This window comes from Podarcis erhardii, assembly GCF_964252035.2.
Source record: "Podarcis erhardii genome assembly, chromosome: 9".
Lineage (NCBI taxonomy): Eukaryota > Metazoa > Chordata > Lepidosauria > Squamata > Lacertidae > Podarcis > Podarcis erhardii.
This window is the reverse complement of record NC_138512.1, coordinates 20175778-20191371: the sequence shown is the minus strand read 5'-3', so window position 1 is coordinate 20191371 and position 15594 is coordinate 20175778. Positions and strand designations below refer to the sequence as shown.

The following is a 15594-nucleotide window of genomic DNA, read 5'->3' as shown; positions in this document are numbered from 1 at the left end:
GCATATGAAAACTCCGTATCAATTCTGCCTTCGATAAGGATCCAAATCAGAACTAAAGATATTCCAGACAAGGCAGACAATCCATAATTCTCTCTCTTTCTCTCTCTCTCTTTTTGAGACAGAAGGAAAAGTACAGAAACATGCACAAACAGGAACCAGGGTGAACTTGACATTTAAGTAATGCTGACAATAATTGGACTCCTCAAAGGTTTTCCAAAGTGTGGCAGATATATTGCTGGAGATCAGTGATTATGATGAAATACACATTCTAGAGTTTGCCCTCTGATAACCTGTTTTGGTATAAGGTTGTATTCTTGGAAGCTGTGCAATTGAAACTCTGGGAAAATATTCCCTTCAAAACTGCCACTAGCTTAAAGGTAAAGGAACCCTGACCATTAGGTCCAGTCGTGGCCAACACTGGGGTTGCGGCGCTCATCTCGCTTTATTGCCAAGGGAGCCGGCATACAGCTTCCGGGTCATGTGGCCAACATGACTAAGCCGCTTCTGGCAAACCAGAGCAGTGCACGGAAACGCCGTTTACCTTCCCGCCAGAGTGGTACCTATTTATCTACTTGCACTTTGACGTGCTTTCGAACTGCTAGGTTGGCAGGAGCAGGGACCAAGCAACGGGAGCTCACCCCATCGCAGGGATTCAAACCGGTGACCTTCTGATCGACAAGTCCTAGGCTCTGTGGTTTAACCCACAGCGCCACCCACGTCCCATTATAGGTTTTAAAATCCATAATAATACATGATAAAATAAGCTTGAACAGGCAAAATACAATTTTATACTTGTCTATGCGGAAGTAAGTCAAACTGAGTTCAGTTGGAGGTACTCCCAGGTAACTGTGTATAGGATTGCAGCCCTAGTTACAAACCTTAGCAACCACTATCCCATAAAATCCAGTAGGTAACACAACATCCATCAGTTCAATTTGCCATTGTACAACTGAAACTTGTTCGTGTGGGATGATTCTGCATCAGGCAGTTAAGTCCAATCAGAATTAAGAAAATCGTCCAGATGTACACATTTGGGTATACATTGCCTCTTTTATCAGCTACATTCTTAAAAGTTTATATTCTAAAAAATCCAACAAAAACATGGCACTTGCAGCCTGTCTCTTCTCCAAGGATCTCAAGGCAGCATACATGCCCCTATTGCTATTATTATTTATTATTATTATTTATTACATTTTATATCTCCCTTTATCCGAGTATCACAGTTTGCAATATAAAACAGAAAAACATAGTAACAAACAAAAACACCACCCCACAACACAGTTTAAAAGGCCAATGATTGTTTAATTAGCCAAAGGCCTAGAAGAAGATGAATGTTTTTGCCTGGTGCCTAAATATATGTAATGAAGGCGCCAGGCAAGCCTCTCTGGGGAGAACATTCCACAATCTTCTTTGGTAGGTAAAGCTGAGAAGTAGTGACTGTCCCAACCCAGTGGGTTTCAAGGTTTAGTGGATATTTGAACCTGGATTTCCCTGGTCCTAGTCTTATACCCTAATCATTACACCACACTGGCTTTCCAATTAATACCTACCTCTGTAATCGATGGGCATAGTGGCTTTTTAAAAAATCACTCTATACAGTAGGGTTCTGCCAGGGGAAAATGTTCAGCTTATTTATTTAGCCCTACACTGGAATAAGACAAGATGCTAAATCTACTTTGCTTAGACCTTGAGCGATGTGGCAGAAACTAACTTTGGGTTTTCTCCCATAAGGTTCCAGGAACACCTGAAAACTTCTACATGTGCTTTTACTTTAGAGCATGTTTACACAGCTTGCGTGTTAAGAAACATGCTGAAAAGCCATGAGTAGATATTGATATTGAACCTTGAAGGTCAGCATCAATTGCATTGTCTCAAGAACACGTAGCTCAGGCTTCCCCAAACTGGTGCCCTCCATATATTGTACTGTAATGGCCACCATCCTTAACCATTGGCCATGATGTGTGGGGTCGATGGAAGGACACCAGTTTGGAGTAGACTGTAGAGGGGTCTAAGGAGGACGTAAAATAGAGAAATCAAGTCACGGAAGGAGCTACACAAAACTCTCCTGTTAAAAATAAATAAATTAAGTTGTAACTAGATGGCTGGCTTGCTACAAACCACACCTGCAATTCCGCTCATAATCTGCTTTTTATTCAGAGAATTGTGTACAGTCACATCCACCAAGAGCACAAGCAACTGGGCTGTGTAAGACTTTCTGCTGTTAGCTTCCAACACCAAATCCATTTCCATGCCTGAAAGAACAGCATGTAAGGAATGCTTTGAAGTTCCAGTATCTTCTGCTTAGTTGCAATTTCTTCAAATTATTACTTCCGCTAAAAACAAACATTTTCACAAATCCAAAACACCAAGGTAACTCACAGAAGGACGATAAGAGGTAGAACAGAGGAACCAGCCAACATCCATTTAGGGAGAGGTGAGAATTAGCAACAAAACTGAAGAAAATGTTTCCTTCAGGAGACAGGTTGCAGGGGGAAAAACCCCACGTTCATATAAATAATACATCCTCCTCCAATATAAATTTATATGTTCCTCTTTCACCAAACTTTAGGCTTGTTATAAGCCAACGGCACTGGCAGTGAAAGGTGAAAACAAAATGAAGTCAGAAACTCTTGGACTTTATGTCAAATTGGGGGGGGGGGAGGGAGAGAAAAACCATATAAAAATACGTTACAGTGTACTTTTTAAAAAAGACTTAACTTTCCATTCCAAAATTTGGGTTTACCTTGAGATACAAATTAAGTTCCTGGTTTCCTTACGAAGAAACTTGAAATGCTAGATGGACAGCAACTTTAAGTGCAAGGGGTGTGGTTCAAGGTGTCTGAGTAACCGAGGGCCAGACAAAGGCCTCGAGAGTCACTTTTGGTTCCTGGACCTGATGTGTCATAAAGGTAAAGGGACCCCTGACCATTAGGGGTCCAGTCGTGACCGACTCTAGGGTTGTGGCGCTCATCTCGCTTTATTGGCCGAGGGAGCCGGCGTACAGCTTCTGGGTCATGTGGCCAGCATGACCAAACCGCTTCTGGCGAACCAGAGCAGCGCACGGAAACGCCGTTTACCTTCCCGCTGGAGCGGTACCTATTTATCTACTTGCACTTTTTGGTGTGCTTTTGAACTTCTAGGTTGGCAGGAGCAGGGACTGAGCAACGGGAGCTCACCCCGTCGCGGGGATTCGAACCGCCATCCTTCTGATCGGCAAGTCCTAGGCTCTGTGGTTTAACCCACAGCACCACCCGTATCATAACCCCCGGCATAATGCTTAGTAATGCAACATCATCTCATTGCAAGCTTTCCTGCACCTTCTTGTCACAGACTGGCTGGATGCAGAGCAGTGGTGTGAGGCAACAGCTGAGGAACCCCCAGGGGAAGAAGGCTCAGAGCCAGGGGATTGGTGTTGGAACAACGATGAGAATGAGAAGAGGGAGCAGACAGACCGGAGGAAGTGTCAGAAGCTGAAAACAGGGTTTAGTGAGTGGGAAAGGGCTGAATCAGAGGTGGAGGCTAGAAAGTGGGGGGGTCAAGAGGCAGAATGGAGGCAGGCAGCTCCCCCCTGGTTTCCCATGAGGGGGGTGGAGCAAAGAGAAGCAAGGCAAAGGAGCCTCCCTGGGGAAGGACCCAGGGAAAGAGTCTTAGAGAGTGGTGGGAAGGTGGGGACCTTCAGTCCTTGCAACTGCCTCATTGAGGCAAGACCTTTGGGGAAGAGTTGCTGGGGTCACGAGGCCTGCATTGATTTGGTTTCTTTGAATAAAGAGCTAACTTCACAGACAATAGTGGTTGGAGGTTTTTCCTGGCCTTCAACTGACACCTCTCCACTTAAATGGTCATTTGTAAAATCTGGAAACTAACAACACGTCACATATTTAATATTACTAAATACTACCAGGTGAAGAAAAAGGACGAAACATAACACTACTGTTTTTTGCAACAGCCACACATTGGCTGCAACAACGTATTGGAGTCAGCATCCTGGAACACGCTCAGAAGTTTGAATTAAAACATCACTCAGAATAGCTTTTCAGCTAACGAACAAAAAGCCTGGCTCTATATAAGCAGCAGGATAGCAAGAATAATCCTATTATAATGAGAAAGCAGTATAAAAAATGACTTCTACTGGAATGTTTACAGCCTAACATTGAAATTTACTGTGCCAGCAAATTGTTCTGAAAAGATGTGGAATTAATGGCATTTCAGCATGATATTACAACACAAGTGTTCAGGAATGGGGAATAATTTATGCAAACTAGATAGCATGTTACTGAAGTGTAGCTTTTTTGTTGTTTGAAATGGACAAGGGCGGCTACAGTTTTGGCACCTATTTCTGCATAAAGACTACAACTCCCATCATCCTTGAATATTGGTCACGCCAGCTGGGGCTGATGAGAGTTGGAATTCAGCAACATCTGGAGGGCACCATGTTGGTTATCCCTGCTTGAAATACTGGTGATGTCACAGCAAAACAGAAAAAGAAGAAGAAATGTAATGTCTTGAAAATGTGAACTCACTGGAGGAAAAGACAAGCAATGGAAAAGAGGGAGCAGCAAAAGGCAACACATCAAAATCATGACCAGAACAAGGAAGATGAACAACAGAAGGTAGAACAGGTGTTAAAGAGGATGGGGATGAGAAATCAGAAGATACAAAATAGGCTTGCTGCTATTATCCAGACGAGTGCTAATTTTAAGTCTTAGTAGGAGAGAGAGAGAGAGAAGGGAGATGAAGGCTTCAATCAAGATGGCAGTGGAAAGGTTACAGTGGTACTTTGGGTTACATACGCTTCAGGTTACAGACTCTGCTAGCCCAGAAATAGTGCTTCAGGTTAAGAACTTTGCTTCAGGATGAGAACAGAAATCGTGCTCCGGCAGTGTGGCAGCAGGAGGAGGCCCCGTTAGCTAAAGTGGTGCTTCAGGTTAAGAACAGTTTCAGGTTAAGTATGGACCTCCGGAACGAATTAAGTACTTAACCCGAGGTACCACTGTATAAGGATCACACACTTATGGAGGATTGTAACAGAACCAAAAGACAAAAGAAGGAAGAATGTGCAAGGTAATGAATACAGAGGTAGCAGTTTAGCATTACTTGGCTCTAGTGACAAATTAGCTGTAAATCACAATCTAGAATGATAGGTTTTTTCAAGGTTGTGCAAACTTCCCCCGATTTTATAAAAGTTCCCAGATTCCCTTATGTATATCTATATTTACACTGGAATAACTGACACAGAGATGAGTCAACCACAGCTAGGTATTTGATGTTAAACTTTTTCAAAACATTGCAATTGCCAATATGGTCTGCACTGCATGTTATGTCTTCTCCTTCTTGTTTGTATGTTTGTGTAACAGAAAAGTAATTAAAAAAACATGAAGTTTCTTGCTGAAGTCTGGAATAAAAATGAAAGGCCACACTCTGTGCCAAGAAATGTAAACAACATTGAACAAGAAAGTAGTCTGAGGCTATCTAGCTAAGAAATATACAACTCATTTCTTTCCCTTGTACCAAGAAGGGCTTTTTAAAAACCTGCATTTTTAAAAGTATAAATTTAGAAAGTAAGTTAGTCAAACCCCACTAAGTTGATATGCACACTATTATACATCTATGAGAAATTGGGTTTTTGACCAAATCAAAATTAAAAGCAATCTCCATGGAAGCAAAGCATCCCCTCTGGCAGCATTTATGATTTGGTAATTTCATTACTAGCTTATAGGCCGATAATAAAATTGGTATGCTTTCTTTGCATTCTTAGAAATCGGAAAATGAAGACGTTATAAACCAGCATCCTAAGAAGTGCAATTTATGCAAAAAAGGAAAATAAATCATAGGCATTTACAGAACATTAGAATTTGATAATAATTTCAATGTGATAGCAAAGTGACCCATAAAAAATCATAATTATGTAATCAAAATGTACTGAATCAAATGTTACTGTTAGTATTCATGGCATCCATGGGAAGCTATGTTGTAGTAGTTAAAATGACATCAAGATAGCTTGAGTCAGGTGAAACACACAGGTTCTTTGGTACGAGAAAAATAGGAGTAAGAAAGGTGTAAGTTTCACCTAAGGATGGAGACAGATCTGAGTAACAGCTGAATATTATATTCTCTAATATGGATGGATGTTCCTTCTTCAAAACGTCCACAAGTGCAACCTGAACCCTGCCTTATACCTAACAGAGCCTGCTGCCTCCCCCCATCGTCCATTTTAAGACTATTTTCAGATGCAGACTCCATCAACAGCCAACTTTTTCCTCCCTTGTCTCAGTCTGTTTACCATCTATCCCGATGAAAAATTCTGGAGAACTTGAAAGTTTACATTATATTGTCTGCCTAATAAACACATTGCCCTAACACAGATTTTGAAATCTGTCTCATGAGTCAACACAGCTACCTTGACTTTCTCGACATGAATGGGGTAATATGACAAGACTAGTAGGTCCATATCAATCCACCCACACTTGTTTGAAGATGAGCTTGTACACAAAGAGTATTCTCTGTAGCGGACCAATGTAGATTACAACACTTGCAGACCCACTAACGTGACATTTAGAATACTAGCCTTCTAAGTGGCTGGTCAATTACTTTCAGACTGTTCCATCTAAGCATTTGTTTCAAAGCATGGAGTATTACATGACTTGAACAAAGCACAAGAGGATAAATGTTTTGTTTGAGTCCTACACATTAGCTGATGAGATCTAACACATGATTTTAGAAGATGTTATAGCCACATGGCATTCCTGAATTCACTTCCAGTAGAGATTGAGGAAATCTATTGCCTAAGCCAATACTAGTTTGTATTAAATAAACTTTCAGTTTTCTAAATTTCCCCAAGTCATCTGAAATCACATGGTCCACTACTCAAAAGACTGTACAATTGTGCATAACTGTTAAGAGTTCACTTAAATTCATTTCTGTTACATTGGACTACTTGGAAGTCTAATAAATCACTCCTCCTAACAACTAATTGAGGTTGAGAGAGCTGCCAGCACTGTGGCCCAAATCAGGCAACTGAAAAACAAAAGGGAAATATCAGCATGCTTGGGAAGAACCTTAAGGCTTGCACAAACAACACACACATTTTGGGGGGTGGGAATTGGGGGGGTGGGAGGGGAGAGAGAAGAACGAAACAACAACCCTTACACAATCCATTAATCATGTGATTAATCAGGGTGAGAAAAGAGTGGGATGTCCTGATTGGAGGAAATACCTGGCTGGAACCCTGAACGGGAAACTCCATTAGGAAGGAGGATATACGACAATGTTTTAGTGAAATCCTCACTTTTTTATCACAATTATGGTTTAGCTGAAACTCAATCTTACATTCATATGGGCTAGCTCACCTGGCTTGCACAAACTGCATTGCGAGGAAGCCAATAACGACTACTTCACCAGAACACAAGCCTGTCAATCTCATTCTCATCACATAAATGCATTTCAAAAAGGGAACAGATTTTCATTTTAGCTCAACCATTCTGAGGTTTTGGCCTTTTTAAAGTTAAGACCTATTTATATTTAATTTTACTGCTGAAATTAGTTTTATACTGTTAATTTTTCTTTTACCATGCATATTGTACTTTAACCATTTTTATGTTAACTACTGAAAGAACTTAAGTTAGCAAAATATACTTAAAAAATTAGTTGCACTTTTATAAAGCTGCCTCAATAAATTTCATTTATGTACACACATTTTTAGGCTTCAGTAGCTATCGCCACATCAGAATAAGTCGTGGTTCAAACTTGATACCATCTCTACATTAACAATGAAAAAGTATAGATTTTCCCCAAAATTATTATTTTTCTAATGTATTTGTTGTGCCTAGATTGTCAAGTCAATTCTCCTCTGCACAAAAACCATAAATCCACTCAGATCTTCATTGTTTTGTAACTTCCCATAGAAAATTACCACTGCTTAATTCAAGACAGTGTTCATGCTTGTTTTCATTTATACTACCAAATGTTAAAAGCTTCAGACAAAGCTCTCAGATCACCACAGGGCCTCACTGTGTAACGTTCAGCTGAAAGTCATAACATCCCTGCCTTACAATTCGAGCTCTCATGTTCCACTTTCGGCATCATACTAGCGTAGGTGATAGTTAATATCAATTTACAAAACATATTTTGCAGATGTTCCTCAAACAGCCACAGAACGTATCAGGCCAGCGATATAAACTGCATGAGAAGAGATCGTTTAAACATTTCCAAACATTTTGGAAAAGCCATAAAATAGCAAGCGCTATAAAACCAGAGCTCATCCTAAATCATCCCAGTAAACACGAACAGAAGAACATTTTGCCAGCATTCCACATTTCTTGAAACGCGATGTCAAAAGTTTAAAGTTTCATCAAGGTTAATAAGTAGTTCACTCTTATAAATTTCCTAAAACAATTTTGCAATAGTCTTGATAGAAATCCCAGCAGATCTCAAATGACAAAACAATTTGTCGCTTTCAGGAGGGAAAGCAGAATACTTCCAGTTGCAAACGAACCTCATGGCAAACCAATTAAACGCAAAGGCTTCATTTCGAAACCTCCGATTAAAACCAAATTATGCATTTTTCAGATTTACTCTGAAATACTACAGTTTTTATAACTCACCTCATGTTTCCCAAGGCATTGCCTGTAAATACACAAGAACAAAATAAAGGAAATAAATAAATAAAAGGCCAAACAATTTGAATATCACTCCCTGAATTAATCAACCACCAGAAATTCATTGGCCGATTAGAAGCTGCAAGTATGGCCATCAGAATGTGGCCATTTGTTACAATGTCAATTGAAAGAAAAGATGTGTTTTCTAACAGTGAGCAATAGCTTTTACAGTACTAAGTAAATTGTAGTGATGGTTGACCCAGTTACATTCATAACTGGGCTCCCCACTCCAACCCAAAAAAAACCCTGGAAGGTGGTCTCTCGATAACCAAGTATGAGCTCCCAGTTATGTCACTGGAAGCACAACAGGGTCTGATTTCACACCCAAATTCGTTACATGGTGGCAGGCTCCAGTGTTGTAATTTCCTCTCCTCTTCCCAACTCCCTCAGGTGCAAGTACATCTGAGAAATTTAGAAAACTCTTATTTATTTACTTAGTCTACTTGTCCCTGGCATGCTACATAGACAGATGAAGGATTGGCCAGGGTTGTGGTGGGGGGCTGACACGGTATGGTCTGAAGGCAAAGGAGGCCACCACAATGCTGTAGCTAAGCGGGTCCGACTCTGGTCAGTATCTGGATGAGTGACCACCTGGGAACCACATGCACTCTCCCTTGGGATATATAACAGAAGAAAGGTACGATAAATGTCATAAAAATAAATCTATTGTAGCTATCAGACAGATAAGCGAGCTGTTGGAGTGCTACTCTCTTTTGTTTAGTGAATAGAAAACTCTCAGATATACTTCGTGTGTATAAATATGCAACAAACGCAATTCACAGGTTGTGGGCAAAGTCCAGTAATGGTGAACTTTGCACACAACTTAGGCACTCTCAAACGGGCACAATCCACTGGGAAGTTCTTCTGCGCAAGCTCCACCAAGTCAACACGAACTCTGCTGGATTACGGTGAGCAAATTTTGCAGCTGACAGCCAAACATGTACAGTTGTACCTTGAAAGTCGAACAAAATCCATTCCGGACGTCTGTTTGACTTCCAAAACATTCAGAACCCAAAGTGCGGCTTCTGATTGGCTGCAGGAAGCTTCTGCAGCCAATCGGAAGCTGCCCCATTGGACATTTGGCTTCCAAAAATAGTTTGCAATAGTTCGGAAGCCAAAACGTTTGAGAACTAAACTACTTGAAAACCAAGGTATGATAGTACTAGACTACAGATCTCCAACTGTTTAGTCTTTTTAACTGATCTGGCTTTACCTCTGGAAACAGCTGTAAAGAAAATACATTTTAATAACAGCAAGTCACAGCACAGGGAGGGCCATGCCACCCAAACACATAGACATATGTCATTTCAAAGCATATTTTCATACTCACGTTGGAATAGGGACTTGACATGGAGGGCAAGGCAATGCTGTCTGAATAAATGTAGGCTCAGCTGACTGTTCCCAAGGGCCTGCTGGCTGATGCTGGGATGAAAGAAATTTGTTGTTATATAGCACATATTATAAAGGCTAAACATGCCTAAATGATCTAGGGTTACTCCTACCCCCAATCTCAACAAACATCCTTTACATATTAGAACTCAACACACCACAACCATTAAAGTCATGAAAGCCAATCACCAGTTCTTAATGATAGCAGTACGGCTGTGTCAGGCAGTAAATAAGCAGATCAAACGAAAGGAGCATTCTTACCAGTTAGTTTCTTTAATAATCACAGCGAGAGACAAAGGAATGCATCTCTCTCCAGAAATGGCGTTGCTCCCAGTTAAGGTTCACCCCCTCCGTCCCCATTTATCTACGTCACTCCTACATCTGGTAATCTGAGCTTGTTGCCTCTGTGCTCTCTGTTCTATCACTCTCAAAGCCCGTCTAGTCTTAGGCGAAGGGGGGTCAGGAAAGCTGTCCAAGGACACTGAATCTGCCAGCTGTCCCTCTCCTGGTGTTTCCTCTTCTAGCTGTTCCTCACCCAGGTTTTTCCCTCTGGACTATGCCCTTCTGCAAACCACTGTTCTAATTCAATACTGTCCTCCTGCCCTTGGGAAGGTTCAAAAAAGCGGGGGGGGGGGCTCCCACCATTCCTCCTCAGTCCAGCCCCTGACAGGCTGTCACTTTTGGAGGGGTTCCAGCAACATCTCAAGTGGGAAGATTATATGGAAGGGGATAATCACAGAATCATAGAGTTGGAAGGGACAGCGAGGATCATCTAGTCCAAGTCCCTTGCAATGCAGGAATCTTTTGCCTAAAGTGGGGCTTGAACCTCTGATCCTGAAATTAACACTCTCTTGCTCTGACAGCTGAGCTATACCAACTGACTGATTCCTGTGGAATCAGCACACCTCTCCCTGAAAGTGGTGACACTGCTACGGGGAGCAATCACATTGTTCTCTCACCGAACCAGTCTGTTTTACAAGTGCTTCATCATGGCAAGGAGCAGGGCAGGAATGACCACACTTCTCAAAGGTTTTCTTGCAGGGCTGGCGGCAAGGAGGACAAGGGCCAAAATGGCAGCTGTGTTTCTCTCGAGCAGGATGGTGGCAGGTAGGTGGCTGCCTAAAATGAAAACAGGAACTGTCAATAATTGCCACAAAAACTGGTTTATAGTCATTTATTTAACAAAACAACTTACCAGAACAAAAGAACTCTAAGTGGTTTACAACAGTCATATACATAGTTGCTTGCTTTGTACAGTGGTACCTCGGGTTACATACGCTTCAGGTTACATACGCTTCAGGTTACAGACTCTGCTAACCCAGAAATAGTACCTCGGGTTAAGAACTTTGCTTCTATGTCTATGTGTAATAATGAAAATCAATAAAAACTGAATAATAAAAAAAAGAACTTTGCTTCAGGATGAGAACAGAAATCGTGTTCCGGGGGCATAGCAGCAGGAGGCCCCATTAGCTAAAGTGGTGCTTCAGTTTAAGAACAGTTTCAGGTTAAGAACGGACCTCCGGAACGAATTAAGTACTTAACCCGAGGTACCACTGTATATCCCTTTTCCAAACGTGTTATGCTCCAGTCATGATGGAACGAAAAGATATATAAGCATATCACTATCCATATTATCTCCATAGAAAACCAAATTTTAAAAAATGGTTTCGTAATATTCATAATCAAGTAACCTCACTATGAGAATAACTCATTTCTAGCGGGAGAAGTATAACTCATTTCTGGCTTAGGAGGCAGTAGCATCCAGAACGGCAGCAGGAGAATGAACTCTTAAAGAACCGCAGAGTCTATAGCAAGGACTAGGTGAAACCTAGCCTACGTGGGAAACAGCAGCCAGCAAAGAAGCTCTGTCCTCTGGCAATGGTGATCGTATTTCACTACAGTTTACTTATAGAAAACAAATGAAAATAAAAGAAAGCAACAGACAAAACACACCGCTTCTCAATTGTTTAAAAATTAAAACAGTTAGATTTAGCAAGCTTTAAACTAACAACCATATTTTCAAATAAGTGTAGGATTTGTTGGGACAGATTCAAACATGCTTGGTAGATTTCCCACTCTATTAAATCCCATGAGCTGGAGCATCCAGCCTAGGATGCACTTGTAATGCATGGATGCCAAGTCTGTAAGAGGGTAGCTCTTATTGCATCTTTACTACAGTTATTAAGATGACTTCTCCCAGATACTAATAAAGCCCTCTCTCAGAAGCAGTACAAAGTTCATTTCGGGGCTTGCTTTTGGCAGCTTGGATTGTATTAGCATCAAACAGTTCGATTTGATGTGTTCCCTATTGCTATAGGCATGTTCTCTTATATAGTCTTGGTGTGGCTTTAGCGTCGACACTATAACCACATAAAGTTGTGCCCCAAGGGAATGCTTGAATTTGGACAAATAATCATAATAATTTCATTATTTATATGCCATCCATCTTGACTGGGTTGCTCCAGCCACTCTGGGCGGCTCCCAACAAAATCTTAAAAACACAATAAAGCATCAACCATTAAAAACTTCCCTGAACAGGGTTGCCTTCAGATGTCTTCTGAAAGTCAAGTATTTGCATATCTCCTTGACATCGGATGGAAGGGTGTTCCACAGGGAGGGCGCCACTACCAAGAAGGCTCTCTGCCTGGTTTGCCTGTAGCTTCAAATCTCACAGTGAGGAAACAGTCAAGAAGACGCTCCTTCAAGTATACAAGGCGGAGGCCATCTAGGGCTCTAAAGGTCATTACCAAAACTTTGAATTGTGCTCGTAAACGAACTGGGAGCCAACGTAGATTCTTTACACTGGTGGTTTTTCAGAGCTGGAATGAATAATGTGCCTTGGAACTTTAGGGGTGCTGCTATTACTACGGGAATAATTCAGTTTTGGGACTAACAGCCTTACTTGTGTAGCTACCATACCACTTCCTGCTCAACCTGTATGACTGTAAATAAGCATATTATTATGAAAGCTTTAAATTCAATTGCTCCCTCTCCACTACAAAGGAAGCCGACCTTGACACCCCATCGCCCACCCCGCTGTGCTGCAAGATACTAAGGGAAGCTTGCTTCAAGTTCTACTGCTCTTGTAAAACTATTTGGAACTCAAAGCAGCACCTTCCTATGGCAGCACCAGCCTTTGAAACACCTCTCAAGAGTTGCAAGTTGCAGTCTTACAGTGCATTGCATACTTCTTTCAAAACACTAAACTGTATTAATGTAGCTCCACCTGCTGAGAAGCCAATAATGTCAAAAGACCTAATTAGGCCATTACAGTGTTAGACCGTTTCTAACACTAGTTTTGAAAGCTAGGGGAATTTCAAAGCGGTTTGCGATATCACACGGTGGTCTGATATTCAGGGGGAATACAAAATTATTTGCATTAGATTGTTATTTAATACTAACTTGCATGGCTCCTTGCACTTGGGAGCCTTGGTGGTACGTTCTCTACCACATGGCACTTTGAGAGCAGTTTTGCCGCAATTGCACTTCACATCTACAGTCTCGGGACATGGATAACAGCTACCTACAATGAAGACAAGCAATACAAGTTGCCAACCTTGGAAAAACTTAACACATTTTTAGATGCAATCTACAACAGCAAAACTACTTTGCAATTAATTACCTGGATCCAAATAAGAAGTTATCCATTTAGTACAATTAAAATTAACAATGGTATTATGAATTCAGGAGGCATCGGTCTGGACAAACTCTACCCAGAGAACATGCTACTTATGTTCCCCAAATCCGTTTTGAATGTCAAAAGAGTTAATGCCTTTCTCTACTTCCTGAAAGGTCAGAAGTGAGCATCAGATTTTTGACATTTATAAGAAGCCATTTTTTTTAAAAAAAAGAAAAGAAATTACACTGCAGGGATGCAAACATTTCCCTTGCCCACACAAAGGCTCAACATCTGTATTTGAGTATGTCGGAACAAATATGAATATCCTTTCATAATATGAAAAATGTGGAGTGGGTGGAACTGATAAAGCATATATAGCAAAGAAAAAGAATTTTTTAACACACTTTAGACAGAGATGGACAACCTATTCGTTCCCAAACAGTTCAAGTGCTCAAGAAGCCAAAGAGTAACAGCTGATTATTTAATTCAAGGTATAATTTCTACCACCATGACTAGTGCTAATCAACACGTTACACTCTGTTTTTATGAAAAAATATTAATGTCCTAGAATTGGACCCTCAAATATATACCGTATTTTTTGCTCTATAACACGCACCTGACCATAACACGCACGTAGTTTTTAGAGGAGGAAAATCCGTAGGCATGCCACCCGTAGGCATTCCCTCCATAACACGCACAGACATTTCCCCTTACTTTCTAGGAGGAAAAAAGTGAGTGTTATGGTGCAAAATATACGGTATACAGGTTCAGAAATGCTATGATTTGAACAACATTAAAGCTATTGGCTGTAATCAGAGATTACAATATTCCTTTTTATAACAATTACCAACAAAGACCCAACTACATAAAGTTTAAAGTACCATTCAGGATGAAAGTCTTCAAGCAAGATTGCCTGCTCAGTCTTACCTCTGTGGCACACTGAAGGACATTTGTGATTTCGACATCCTAAAGTTCGTCCACATGCTTGATCACACGGTGGGCAATTTCCAGAACAACACTGAAACACACACGCAAGTGTTTTGAAATACAGAAACTTTAGCTAAAGTGGCAAGCCTATGAATTACTTGGGAGTGAACCCCAATGAGTACGCATACAAAGGATTATGCTGTCGATAAGAAAACCATAACGGTTTGTTTTTTAAATGATACAAGTGTCGAAGAAAAATAAACATGTTGAGATGTCCCTTTCTTAAGGAAGCGCCTTCAGAATATTCTCTGCCACTTCTAAAGCATTTCAGCAGTTTCACGCAGGAAGATGGAGTGTTTGTCCATTTTAAAGCAGGGATAACAATTTTCTGACAAGAAACTGATAGGAGAGTCCCAAGTAAGGGCAGGTGGCAAGCAGGAGCTAAAAGCATAAAGCTGGATAGTCCAAATCTTGCCTTGGCTAATAACTAGCTAGTAAGTGTTTCCCAGTTGTTTTTGGACTACAATTCCCATCGTCCCTAGCTAGCAACACCACTGGTCAGAGATGATGAGAATCGTAGTCTGAAAACAGCTGGTCCCAAGTTTGGCAAACACTGAGCTAGATGGTTTTAAGCTACTATTATTTCAACTTGAGCTCCATAACTTCATTATGGTGGAAACACTGAATTACATCACAAGTGTGTTGCAAATATTACCAAGGTGGTTCATGTCAAGAACCTCAACAATCTACATGCAGATCTACTATTCTGCTTCAACAATTCTACCTCACCAGCACCTACAGCAGCTTCAAACAGGGGATTTTCAGTCTCAGCACATTCACCTCCTTCTTGCTTTGGAAAAACCTCTTTAGCTTGGCCCTAACACAAAGCACATTGCTATATACAGCTCAATCTTTCTTAACTGTTTCACCACATTCCCTTCTATTCTTGGCCCAAAATGAAGACTTTGCCATTATTATTTTTATAGCACCGACAACTAAGCACCT

General features: G+C 41.0%; 1 protein-coding gene across 3 annotated transcripts in view; it reads right to left on the bottom strand.

Annotated features, from left to right (window-relative positions):
* Positions 1–15594, bottom strand: part of NFXL1 (nuclear transcription factor, X-box binding like 1) — a 70458-nt gene that overhangs the window by 23321 nt on the left and 31543 nt on the right. For all 3 annotated transcript variants that reach the window (XM_081875694.1, XM_081875695.1, XM_081875696.1), the window contains 5 exons: positions 14590–14680; positions 13446–13566; positions 11003–11162; positions 9985–10076; positions 8601–8622 (listed from right to left, as the gene is read on the bottom strand). In XM_081875694.1, the coding sequence (XP_081731820.1) occupies positions 8601–8622; positions 9985–10076; positions 11003–11162; positions 13446–13566; positions 14590–14680 (486 nt within the window). The remainder of the gene's footprint in view (positions 1–8600; positions 8623–9984; positions 10077–11002; positions 11163–13445; positions 13567–14589; positions 14681–15594) is intronic.